Here is a 14459-nt window from a genome sequence, read left to right as displayed (position 1 = left end):
TTTACATATATTGAATTCGCAGGCAGTATATAGAGCAATCGTATATAATATATCTATAAAAATGAGAAAATTTTATTGTTTTGCTATAAATTATAAACAAGGTTAAAAAATTTCAAAACTTATTACGCTAAGGTAGGTCTCAAACCCCCCGAATCGACACTAATGACAGCGAGTTTAGGAAAAAAACAAACCTAATTATAAATCTCTTAAAAGCTCTGCACTGTTAAAAAATTCGTTGTAGATTCAACGGAGAATGTTTGGCAGCAAAGTGGCAGCACTTTCTCCATAAAAATTAACGGTTTCTGATGTTTCTATTTTTCGCAAAAATCAACGGAAAAAGTTTGTTAAAAAAGATACAGAACTTTTTCCGTAAAAATCACGGTTTCCGTAATTCATTTTTTCCGCACAAATTAACAAAGAAAGCCAGGCAGCAAAGAGACAGCACTTTCTCCGTAAAATTTACGCTTACCGTATTTGATTTTTTCCGTTCAAATTAACGGAAAAACTCTTTTAATTCAGCAAATAGAAAGTTACTTAGAAAAAAAAGAAAAAAAATAAAAAATATAGAATTTATGTTGTTATAAAAATGTAATTCGGCTTTTAAAAACTACTCGTATTTTAAATGATTAAAAATTATAATATAATACACATCAAACACACCATATAAAAACTCACTAGTTTTGAGTACTTTAGCCACTTACAAAACATTAAAAAAAATCTATTTTAATCTTATAGACTATATGCAAAACGTGATAAGTCTAAAATATATCAATTTCTGTTGATGCACAACAATGAGTAGCTCAGTTTTTACTCGTTTTCTCAAATTCAATTTACTCGGACTTAGCGCGTTTTCCAGATGAATTCCTTATATGTTGATGAAACAATTATTATAGTAATAATAGTTATAATAAATATAAACAAATTATATTATATTATAACAGTTATTATATATTAAACTTTATATATTGAATAATATTTATGATAACAAATAAGATTTAATAATGACAAATTATACTATTTTGTAGTAGTTATTAAATATATTATATAATATTATACTAGTTATAATAAATATAAAAAAACGTCTTTCGATATATTGATGCTCCATCAACTCAAACAGCCCTAGTTTGTTTATAAAACTCAAAACTTTTGGGTTAGGTACGACTGTTTTTAAACAGTTTTTTTTCGATTTATTTTCATTTTTTAGGATTCATTGTAGCGATACATCTAGATAATTAAGTCAGATTAATAAATCATTATTTACAGTAAAAAAAAGAAAGAAAGCAATCTTATCCTAAATATTAAAAAATTATATGTAAAACAAGCATGTAGAGTATACACTTGCATATAATCAGGATGCAGTGATTTAATAGAAAATGTAGCTTAGAAGTAGAAAAAGTTAAAGAATACATTGCAGGTAATATGAAAAAACTATAAACAAGTACGAAAGTATATCATCACAAATGACCTTGATCAATATACTTTGGTGTTTTGACAAAAGAGGAGAATTTTTTTGGAGTAAATCCATGATTTCAGTTAGTAGCTTTTCCAGAGAACTTTGAAAACATCTATCTGATTGTCGAGCATAGGGCTGGAAGATGTCCAACTGTCTAGCATAGCATTTGAAGATTCAGATGATTTTTTATTGTAAATATAGAATAATTAATAACAAACATTCTTAAAAATTCCAACTCTAACAAAAAAAATTGCTTTTTCTTCTACAAAACAAGAACCCACCACATCTCTAATGTTGAACATCAGTTTTGTTTTGATTTCTTGTTAATCCGCTACATTTTTTTAAGTTAATCATTTTTGTTCTAGTATTCAAACTAAAATTAATAAAATTGTGTTAGAGGAACTAAAAAAATACATTTAAAATGCCAAATTCTGCTAAACCTCATGCTGAGTGTCGAAACACTGTTTGCATTCTCTGTATGACAAAATGTGATCGAAGTAGGACACCTTTCTTGATAAGCAGATTGGCAAAACACTTTCCAAAACCATTAGACTTTAATGATGATCATCTTCTAAATGGAATGTGCACAAATTGTCATTTCATTTTGCAAAAAATTGATGAGGGAAAAACATCACAGCCATTTCCCAAATTGTATGATTTCAGTTCAATTGCTGTGAAGCCATTAACAAGAAATTCTCCTACATGTGACTGTATTATTTGCCAAATTGGTAAGTCAAAGGGCAAAAATTCATCTCCTTTGTCCAGCAGTACTACTCAAAAGAAATCATCTTAAGTTGAAAAAAGATGCACAAAATGCCTCACTGTGATTGGACCGGGCTTATCCCTTAAGTGCACCTCTAGAACTAGAAGTACAAACCTGATTGCATGATTGCACTTGCAAAAACAGATGCAAAAAATTCTTGCATCTTCTGTTTTGGGAACCCAGATGCATCTTTAAATGGCAACGACTAAGCAATTCAAATGGGGGACCTAAATTACCACTGAAAATTGGTAAGTGTTTTTTCAATGCTTTTTGCCCACCATATTGCTTTTCATTAGGTAAATTTTATTCTATTAATCCGTTTTAAATTTCAGTCAAAGCTATTCCAACACAACTGTTTAAGGGTCCTCTTCCAACTGAAAGCCTTATGACAGTTCAACTTAACTCTTATTTGTCCAACAACCAGATGAGACAACTTGCTTCAACTCTTGACTCTGTAGGCCAACAAAAAATTGTTAAGCCATATTTTGCTAGGAAATTTGCAGAGCAAGGAAAGTTGCTCAAAGATCACTTTTCTGTCACTTTTTTGTTGCTGAAGGAAGTAATGTAAAGGGTGCTAAATGTTTTGAAAATGTCATCCATATACCCTTGCTCAATATTTCAGATGAAACACTCATTCTAAAAGAAATACCACTGGAACATCACCTACTGATGGGTGTGGTCAACCATCTTTTCAAGAGTCTGAGCAAAATTTGGCCAGTGGTCAAAGAATGGCCAAAGATTTTGAACATTCTCCTTCATGGAGAATATTTTCATAGAAATTATTGTTAAAGGCTGTTAAAAAATACTGATATTCTTTATCAAAAAGTTGAAGCAGCAGCTGTAAGTGCAGCATTTCCATATGTTAAAGCATTTAGGCAACTTGATAAGTTAGTTACTGCATGTTTTGAAACCCATCTGGATAAAGATTTTCAAGAATACATTGAGAACTTTAAAAGTGCATACCTTGCTCTTCCAGTCTCAATCACTCCAAAGGTTCATTCACATGACCCAGTTCATCTCTCTGAGTCATCAAAGTTTTGGAATATACAGTGAACAAGTCACTGAAGCTCTTCATGCAAACTTCAAGCCTCAATGGCAATGATTCAAGAGACATGCACTTCACCCAGAACATGGACTGCAATTACTTAACTGTATTGTAGACTACAACAGCAAACATGCATAGAAGTCAAAATCAAAACATATAAGAGTGGAAAACGTGATTTTATTAGAATTCAGATGTTTTAACTATATGATTAAATCCATTATGATATTAGGAAAATCAAATGGTGAAATTTTACAGAAATTTGCTTGGTTGTTCTTGCTTTTTCAGTTGTTTTGTTAAAAAATACACATTTTTGAAAAAACAAACAAACTCAAAATTGGATGAATTAATAGCTTTTTAATACTAAAAGATAGTTTCAAAACTTAGCCAGCATTGAACAAAAATGGTAACTTCTCTCACAGACAGTAATCGTTGATTTTAAAATCACTTGATATGATATCCTATGGGTATGTACTACCATCCCTTCAAAGGGTTTTCTGGGTGTATTCCTTGATGACTCGCCCCAAAATTTTCAAACCGTGAAATATATATATATATACATACTCTCGCTTGGTAGTCTTTATTTTTAATGTTGTAGGCAGACGCCTTGTCTACCCATGCATAAAACATTTTCTAAAGACAACTTGACTAGAGCTTTTTGCATTTTTTGAAATTATGGACATTTCAAAAATTTGCAGAACAATATTAAGCTAAACTAAACATAAAAAAACATATATAACAATGAATTAAAGAGAAAATAAAAATAATTAATAATTTGAAACTCTAAAATAATAAAAATAAAACTAAACTGAATAAAAACTCAAAGTCTGAGAGGAAATTATTAGGTTGGTGCTAAAGTAAATTTGTATTTTTTTTCACTACTATTTATTAAATATAGTTAAAATTAAGAAGTCATTTGTCATCAAAAAAATTTTCTTGGCTATCTATGACCTTTTGCCATTTTGTGACCAACTGACGAATTCCATTTCTGTAGAAAGAATGGGGCTTTGCTTTGAAATAGGCATCTAGCTGATTTTGTAAATCTTGATTTTCTTTGAATGATTTATCCCGTAAAAAATGTTCCATTGAACGGAACAAATGGTAATCTGATAGTGCCATGTCTGGTGAATATGTAAGATGCAGCAAGACTTCCCAGCCTAGTTCTAAAATAGTTTCCTTGGTTCTCATAGCAACACGGGGCCGAGCATTGTCGTGCAGCAATATGACTTTACGGTTTCCATGACCCGGTCCGAACCTTTTTTCTAAGATTTTTTCATTCAAACGTCTCAATTGTTGCGAGTAGCGTACAGCATTAATAGTTTGCTTCAAGTACAGCATTAATAGTTTCAGCAGTTCATAGAATATTATTTCATATCCCACCATATGCTAAGCATTACCTTTTTTCGATGAATATCGCGTTTAATTGAGGCAGATGCTGATTGACTAGGACTCAACCACTGATTTTTGTTGGAAGGATTGTCATAATAAACCCACTTTTTATCACCCGCTATAATTTTCCACAAAAAGTCCTTTTTTTTGTACTTAGTCATATGAGAAACACAGGTGCTCAAATGTTGCATTTTGTTGTTTTCAGTCAAGTCATGTGGGACCCATTTTCCGACCTTTTGAACCTTTCCCATGTCATGTAATCGTCTTAAAACAGTCGAATGATCAACTCCAAATTATTCTGCTAATTCTCGAGTCGATTGCCGTGGGTCTTCTTCGAGCAATTCCTTTAAATTGTCTGTTTCCAGTTCCTGCGGCCTTCCTAAACATTCTTTGTCCTTAAGATCAAAATCTCCGCTGCGAAACTTAGCAAACCACTTCTGGCAAACACGAACATTTAGAGCATCCACACTGTAAACAGAACAAATCACTTCTGCAGCTTTTGTTGCATTTTTACCCTGCCGAAATACGTACAACATGCAATGTCTAAAATGTATTTTTTCTATGGACATTTTCTATAAAAGAATTATATATATACAATGTTATTAAAAAATTAGAATTTATAATTTAAAATGTGCAAAAAAGATTGCTCTTTCAACTAATATATATACTGTTTGCATTTGCACTACACATGTGCATCATATTTGACTTTGAAATTATGCAAATTTACTTTAGCACCGACCTAATATTTTAAATGATATTCTTAACATATTATTTTAAAATTAAAGTTTATGTTTGGAATAAATAACTTTATTGTTGTTTCTGTAGGAAATGGTTTTCTTTTCCTAAAATCGGATTTAATTTTAGGTTTTAGAGTAAATAAAATCGTGACTCCGACTCCAATAGTAAAACTTTTGGGTATTGCACGTACATGTACAAAACATTTAACCTTCAGAGAATTTTTTATATATTTGGCAAAAAAAAGATTTTTTATATTATTGCGTAATATTCTTTTAAAAATTCAAAGAATTTTTCACAAATTTCGCTTTGGATTCGGAGTTGGAGTCGTACTCTGAAAGTTTCAACAATTGCAGTTGGAGTTTGTACTTTTTTTTACAACTCCACACCCCTAGTTGCAACAACAATTAAGCATCCTCAACTGTAGAGACTCTCTCAGCCATGGGGAGGTAAATATCAATAAAAAATAAATAAATAAAAATAACCTAATATGTAAACAAATAGTCAGTATCAGTTATAATATTATAAGAATAGCATATCATAAAGTTTTTAATAGTAAATTTAATTTAAAAATCACTCAACTTTTTTTTCAGTTCCTTTCTTTGGCAATCTCAAAACTTTCCCTTTGACTCAACCTCAAGAGATGGTGTCAAAGGAGATCTTGTTTTGCTCAAGCCACTTTAAATGACACCTATTAGATGTAATAGCAATTCATGATAGGTTACCTAAAAAAAAAAAAATTTTTTTTCAGAATTTAACCAACAAAAGCTACTTCTAAATTGTTTATATATTTATATCAGTTTACTTCGAAAAAATTAAAAACTTATGTTTAACTAAATTATATAACTATTTATTATATAACTATGTATTCTATGAAAACGAAAAATTTAAAAAAAAATATCTTTATTATAATTAACAAAGCTTAATAAATTCACTAAAAGCACTTTTTAATGTTTAAGAAAAATACAAAAGTGATAACAATACAAATTCTATTATCTTGTTTTTTTTTGCTTTTTATAACAAGTTACAAAAAATAAAAAACTAATCTTTGAATAAACAAAAATACTTTTATTTACAAATACAAATTTTTTTTGTTTTTAGTTGTGTTTACATTGGCATGCGAACGTTGCTTTGATGACAAAAGTAAAAATGTAAATAAAGCAAAGTTGTTCTAACGTTAATCAGACTAATGTTGGTTTAATGTTAAACAACCAACGTTGTTTTAATGTTAACATTTAAGACGTTAGATAATAACATTTTTCCAAAGTTGTTCTAACATTTGGTAGACAATGTTAGAATAACACTGTTATGCCAACGTTGAAACATCGTTGGAATTTAGTTAACTCGCGTCACGACCAAAATCCAAACAAATTACAACAACAGCTCGATGTCATTTTCTTATAAACTATATTATATTTTTTTTATGAACAAAATAATACCCACAGTTGTTAAATACCAAGTTAAGTTGAATTATGATTGTGTATGACTTAAGACATTTCAATAACCTGTGTGTTGTCTAAAATGTTCATTCTTCCAATTTGAACAAGATTAACCTTGATTAACAATTATTTGATACATTTAATATAATTAACCTTAATGTTAATTGCTTATTTCTAGTTATTGCTAGTTTCAGAACAATATAGATATAGAAACTGAACTATTTAAAAGCCAAAAACATATAATATTTCAAAATGCTGTTTTATTGCTAATTAAATTATATATTTTTCAAATTTTATCTAATTTAAGTTAATTTTTAAGAACATCACAACATTCAATAAAGATAACATCAAAAAAAAGTATAAAAATACAATATAAAAATTATGCAAATGACACACTAATAATTTGAAAGTGTTAATTTCTTTTAAAATCGATTAATTCTTGTATGCGATCGAGAGAAAAGTTTTTGCCTTCAAACAAAGACAAAAAACAAAAGCAAGAGAAAGGTTTTGCCTTCAAATCATAATTTTTATGCTGAATTACTGCATTAAGTATTGCATTCAAAATCTATGAATGCATGATCTGCTTCGTTTCTATTGAAGCAAGCCTGCTTAGAATTACTTATAAATCTTTTGACACTATTCCTGAAAATTTAATTTAATTTATACAAAATTTAAAATTTTATAATGAATTTTAAAAATAAAGTTATACTTTTAAAAATTATTTAGGTTAAAATATTTTTATTAAAATACCATTTTATAGAACTTTTAACATATAAAAAATGTAAAAAAAAATTACATATTTTAGTGATTTTTGCAAAAAAATATAAAATTAAAAAAAAAATTTATTACTTAATGTGTATTGGAATTTCATTCATAATTGTTTCAAATTATGAAATCGAAAATTTTCAAAAACTTTAGATAAAAATTTTAAAAAAATTTTAGAAAATTTTTTTAGATAACAATAACAAACTTATAGTAAAAGCAGTATAAATGCTAATGAAAACAACCCTGATCCACTATTATTTCATTGACAATAAATGACTCCCTCCTCTAATCATTAAAATAATTTTTTGAATGTTAAATACATATTTTTATTTCAGGCTTTATATATATAAGGGGCTATTCTAGGAAAAAAATATTGGCAGCAGTACCCCCCCCCCCCCCCCCCCCCCCCCTTGAAATATAGCGGAAATATTGCTAAATATTGGCGTTTTTTGCGTGAAAAAATTAATTTTGCCATAGTAAACTTCAAAAAAAAATAATTTTTTTTTAATATATATTTAATTTTGTATACTATTATGAAATAAATGTAATTTAAATAAAATGCAATAAGTCTAACTGTTGTTATATTTGAAAAAAGAAATCTTGCTAGAAATTTTCAAATAACTATTAAAAACTTTATTTAAAACTTATTTACCTAAAAGTTCGTTAGACAAAATCGCGTGGGATTAAAAAACCGTTTCGTACATTTGCGTCGGCATATTTTATTTAAAAATAAAACTTAACACTCCTGCATTTATTAAGCATTGGCCCAATCCGATTATTTTGCCAATGTTATTTGGTACATTGGGCCAACACAAGCTTGCTTGCTGGGACGGTGTGATTACAGGCATATAAGGCTTGCCCATTATGAACCCCTTGGTAATTAGAAACTCTAAGAGTTTATACAGTATCTTCCTGACTTAAATATGATGAGAAGGCTACTTAATAGTGGTTTATAACCCTCTCCCAACTCTATAACTCCGAAACACGAACCTTGACGAACAAGGCCGCTGCGCGGAGAAACAAGTTGAGCGCGGTACCACCAGGGACGTGGTGGGGATCGAACTCAGAACCTCTCGCTTATGAAGCAAGCGCTTTACCACTACACCACTACCGCATTATACTAATAAAGAAGCTTTCTGAACCATCCTCTTTTCACTTTTGTTCATGATACTTAAGATGTCCTTTGTCATTTCTAATCTAAGCAAATAAAGTGCGTTTGTCATAAACCTTGCTTAGTGGCAAGCTCCTGCAGGTGAAATTTTACCGTAGGAACATGTCAACCAAGGTAGTAAACATAAAGTGGACAAAGATTTTTATAGTCTCCTCTCTTGAAAACATTTTTATTTAGTGCAGTCTCCCAAAACTTTAATGCTGCCCTGACTATATTGTGTTTAAGTGATCCAACCTCTAAAGAAATCCAGTTCAACCTAACCAGATTATCTGATGAAGTATCAATCTTATTAAAGATCTTTGACCTGGTCTTCTGTAAGCACATAAAAATTTCTCTTCTTGGTGACTTAATCTTAGCACCAGTTAGTTCAGTCATCAAATATTTAATATGTACTTCAATAATATGGTGACAATGCATGCTCAGATGAGACAAGTATTAAGGGTAGTTGATAGAATTGTAACTGCTCCAGCAAATTTTCTAGTTTGGATGCAGTTGTGTCACAGCAAACACCCACAATATTGTCGACAATATCATAGTATTCTAAGAGATTGAGGACAAAATAAGACTGCTCTGACCCAGTTGAGTTTTCTGCCTATACAATGCTAAGCAAGAAATCATCTATACATTTTGAATCTGGACTTGTTATACTAATTACAAATCTCTCATAGGTAATTGTCAGATCATTTTCATCATCAGCTGTTCAACAAATTTCCCATCAAAATAGACTACAAGTTTCTTTATTTTTAAAACTCTAACAAGGTCTTGTTGTTGTGTTTCACCTTATGCAATTAAGTTATATATTCAAAATAATAAAGATGTAAAACAAATATACTTATTGACTTTAGTGAGTAATAATTACCAAGTTTTTTAATAATTTTATGTCTTTTTTTGTGTAGAGTAGACCTTGATAAATTAATATTATACAGATAAATACCAGCTTTATTGCAGATAGCAGGAATCAAAACAGCCTGGGGTCTAACACCAACTCTATAACAAACACTAACAGCAGAAGTAGCTTTAATTTGCCCGTAAGGTGTTAATTCTAAAACTAATTTGATTTGGACACATTATATCAGAATCATTCTTTGCATGATTTGGAACTTTTAAACGTGTCTAAAGCATCTTCAAACTTGCTTTTCAATCCCAAAGTCTGTCTGTGCTTTCTTGTATGTTGACTTCTTTGATACATCAAACATTTCCATAGTCATCTTTTTGTTATGACTTTCTCAGCTACATCTGTATTTTTTTATCATTCAATTGTTCAACTCATTCATATATTTCTTTCTTCGCAGAGTCTTGCAGGCCCGGTTTTAAGCGTAGGCGACGTCGGCGACAGCCGACGGCGGCACTTTTCTAGAGCGGCATTTTCTTAATTTATTTTGTGTTTTCCCAAAAAAAAAAAATTTTTTTAAATTAAAATCCTATATGTAAGAAATTATGATCCTATTATGATCTATATAAGAAATTATGATCCTAGTAAACATATTCAATGAATAACAACAAGTGAAATTCACACCACCTATCTCGGAAAAACTATTCAAAATGAAATCGTTGAATTGCTTGCTAATAAAATCAAAAATCACATCTTAGCAAAACTTGAGCGAGCAAAGTACTACTCACTTATTTTAGACTGTACCCCCGATTTAAGCCACATGGAGCAGATGACAGTTGTTTTTAGGTTTGTCAGCGCAACTGAATCATCTTCGGAAAAACCAGCTGAAGTCGTAGTTTCTGAACACTTCGTAACTTTTCTTGAATTACAAGACACAACGGGAGCAAATATGACAAAAGTTGTTATTGATAAGTTGCAGGAATTAGGCGTAAATCTTGATGACATGAGGGGACAAGGGTACGATAATGGAGCCAACATGCGCGGAAAATATAATGGTGTGCAAGCCAGAATTCGTCAACTAAATCCTCGAGCTTTTTTTAAGCCTTGTAGTGCCCACTCGCTCAACTTGGTATTGAACGATGCAGCTAATTGTTGTATGGAGGCTGTCGCATTCTTTGATTTAATTCAAGGCATTTATAACTTTTTCTCAGCATCAACTCACCGTTGGAGTATATTATTAAACCACCTAAGCGATCTGACTATAAAACCGTTAAGTGCCACTCGTTGGAAAAGCAGGGTCGATGCCGTACGGGCACTTCGATTTCAGATTAGTGGAGTTTACGATGCACTAATTGAAATCGCAGAAGACAATACATTAACTACTTCACCACAAGTCAAGAGTCGCGCAGAGGCTAAGGGAATAGCCAGAAATATTTCAAATTTCAAATTTGTTTGCTCCTTGGTATTGTGGTATGACATTTTATTCCAAATTAATATTGTCAGCAAAATGCTCCAATCACAGGCTTTAGACTTGTCGCTTGCTCTAGAGCATTTAAACGCTACCAAATCTTTCCTATGCGATTAACGCTGTGATGAAGCATTTGCCGCAATGGTTGAAAATGCAAAAAATTTGGCAGTTGAACTAGAAATTTTTGAAGGATTTGATGTGGATGATCCCGTACGCGTACGCAGAAAGAGTAGACAATTCCTATACGAAGGTCGTGATGAACCGATAGTATCACCAGAACAAAACTTCAGAGTATCTTTTTTCAATCGAATATTGGACATCGCAATTCAAGCAATAAATGAAAGATTTACGCAATTATCGGAGTATAACGAGTTATTTGGGTTTCTTTACAATATCGGCAGCAAACACTTTACGGATGATGAGTTATTGAAACACTGTAAGGACTTGCAGTTAGCGCTTATGTCTGATGGCCAATCTGATATCAACGGGGTCGAACTTTGGTATGAAATTAAAGCTATTGGGAGACGACTTGATACTTCCAATAGCGATCCAAAAAGTGTATTAAAATGTATTTACACATCTAATGTTGTCGAAGTATTCCCAAACCTTTCGATAGTACTGCGCATACTACTAACGTTACCAGTCACAGTTGCTAGTGCTGAAAGAAGCTTTTCAAAGCTGAAAATAATAAAATCCTATTTCAGATAAAAAATTTGTCAAGATCGTTTAGTTGGTCTAGCTACGATTTCCATCGAGAAAGAAATTGCTGATCATTTGGACATAGAAGATTTGGTTAAAGATTTCGCAGAATTAAAAGCTAGGAAAATTCACTTTTAATTACGATTTGTTTTTTATTTTTTCATGAATGGAATTTGTTTTGTTTTTTATTTTTGTATAAATTCAGTTTTTTTATTTACTTTGTTTTTGTGTAATTTTTCGTAATAAAATAAAAATATATTAAAGTTTGATTTTCAGTGTTTTTCTATTTTCCTTCAAATTGGAAATTATTGCATTTTTAATTTTTGCGGCGGCAAATTTGCATCTCGCCTACACATAGAAAACTGTTAGAACCGGGCCTGGAGTCGTGAATTGAAACTCTTTAACTTGCTGTACAGTAATAGTAATATTCCTTTTAAATCTTTGATCTTCATCTACATCTTTTATTTTTGCCTTTTCAGTTTTTCTACCATCTCTCATTATCATGTTACCATCTCTACCATCTCATTATCATGCTACCATCTCTCATTATCATGTCATTAATCTCAATCTGGAACTCCCCAGCAAACATTCTATAGTGAGATTTTAACAGACCAATGTAGACATTTTTAGAGGACCACTGTAGTTTTGCTCATCGGTTACTTAATAGACCACTAAACCAATGTTTGCTGGGTCTCCTTGCTTATAATTCCAGTTCTCTTTGCTGGAACTCCATTTAAATTTAATCAACCCTTTTAATTTCATTATTTTTCTCTGTGAGTTTTCAGCGAAGATCCTTCCACTGAAAAATGTTACATAGCTGAAGTTACTGGTTACAGAGTTTTGGTTCCTGTTTTTGTTGGACAAACAATAATTTCTTAGCTGGATTGAAACCTCGTGTTCCTATATAAATGAAAATTAATATAAATAAAGATTTATATTAATTGGACTAAGTAAATAAATTAGATAAAAGTTTTACATATAACAAATGGCAGTGAACACTACAAATAATAAGTAAAAGATGACTACTTTATTAAAGAATAAATACAAAAAATTTTTTTTTAAACGTTTTAGCTTCCAACAAGGCTGCAAGCAGCCACTAATTAAAGTTGGAAGTTACTGAAAGAGAAAAGATGAAGATTGTAGAGCAAGATAACGATTGACGGGCGACTTAAAGGATTGCAAATTATATGAATCAGGAAAACAAGATGAAGGAAGCGAACTCCAACGAGCTGATGTTCGAGGAAAAAAACTAGACGAGTAAGCATTTTTGGAGCACTTAGGAACAGCCACAGATTGCTTATGACTAAAAATTTATCTATTTTTTATTGCAGATGCATTTGAAATAATAAAAACTTGAAAAATATATCTAAAATTGACAATATTCAAAATTTTCAGGTTTTACAATAGCAAGAGAAAAATGGACTGAGCAAATTACTAATTCTTAATTTAAAGATAATTAAAAATTAAAGAAAATTTCTTTGACCACAAAACGTGTCCAACAAATTTTGTTAAATCAAAACAATCCTAGTAGAAAAATAAATTGCCATTTTCACCTTTGCATGGGATTTCTCGACATTATAACACGATACAAAGACGTAAAACTTTTATCCATTTAGGTGGTAGTACATTTTTTTTTTGAAAATTCTAGATATAGAGGACTTTTTTTAGAAATTGACGATTGTGCATCTCCACTTTGAAACTTGTGTCGTCTGCCATGGGTTTTTTGATCTATTTTAAAAATTGAAATAAAATAAAACAAAAAGTAAATTTTAAAATATTTTATGCTTGTAAAATAAAACTTTATGCTTTACAAAAAAAATTAGTAATTATTTGCAATTTGTTATTTATATATTATTAAAAATTCCTGTAATAAAAAAAAATAATGCAAATACTTTATGAATTCATTTTTTCATAAAAGATTACTACATCTGTCCAACAACATCTGTAGAGTAGTCCAAGATCATTTGTACACTTTTGTCCAAGCTCATCTGTATTTTTTTTTACTCCAATAACATCTGTCCAATATCATCCGAAAATTCAACAACCCCTAACAATATCTTTAAAAAGATGTAACTACATCTGGTAATTTTTCTCTAAATCCAATAACATCTGGGAGAATTTTTTCAAGATGTTGTTACGTCTGAAAAAAATCCTATGTGTTACTACTTCTGGTTAAAATAATGCATTATTAGTTAATATTTTTTCCCAGATGTAAATATATCAGAAAAAAATCCAATATGTAACTATATCTGTTCAATATAATGCATTATTAGTTAATTTTATTTCCAGGTGTAGTTACATCTGAAAAAATTTCTATATGTAATAACATCTGGTTAAATTAATGCATTATTAGTTAAAAATGCAGATGTAATTACATCTGAAAAAAATTCTATAATATAAGATGAAGTTGTTTTTATAATAAATTAACTAATAATTCATTATTTTAACCAGAATTAGTTACATACAGGCTATATGTAACTACATCTGGTTAAAATAATGAATTATTAGTTAATTTATTATAAAAACAACTTCATCCTAAAATATACAAATGTAGTTGCGCAGATGTTATTACACTTTGATAATTAAAAAAATGTAAATACATCTGTAAAATCGAAAGATGTAGTTGCACAGTTGTTATTACACTTTGATAATTTAAAAGATGTAACTATATCTGTAGAATCCACAGTCTGTGGATTCTAATTT

General features: G+C 30.3%; 1 protein-coding gene across 1 annotated transcript; it reads left to right on the top strand.

The window, feature by feature from the left end:
• The first annotated feature begins 11198 nt into the window (after positions 1 to 11198).
• LOC136081529 (uncharacterized) lies at positions 11199 to 11765 on the top strand. Its single transcript, XM_065798854.1, has one exon. The coding sequence runs from the start codon at positions 11199 to 11201 to the stop codon at positions 11763 to 11765; it is 567 nt and encodes a 188-aa protein (XP_065654926.1).
• The last annotated feature ends 2694 nt before the right edge of the window (positions 11766 to 14459 follow it).

This window comes from Hydra vulgaris, chromosome 06 (genome assembly GCF_038396675.1).
Source record: "Hydra vulgaris chromosome 06, alternate assembly HydraT2T_AEP".
NCBI classification, from domain to species: domain Eukaryota; kingdom Metazoa; phylum Cnidaria; class Hydrozoa; order Anthoathecata; family Hydridae; genus Hydra; species Hydra vulgaris.
This window is presented reverse-complemented; position numbering and strand designations above follow the sequence as displayed.

Excerpts from the sequence above, each read along its gene's own strand:
- LOC136081529 (XM_065798854.1), top strand. The coding sequence starts at position 11,199 with ATGGTTGAAAATGCAAAAAATTTGGCAGTTGAACTAGAAATTTTTGAA.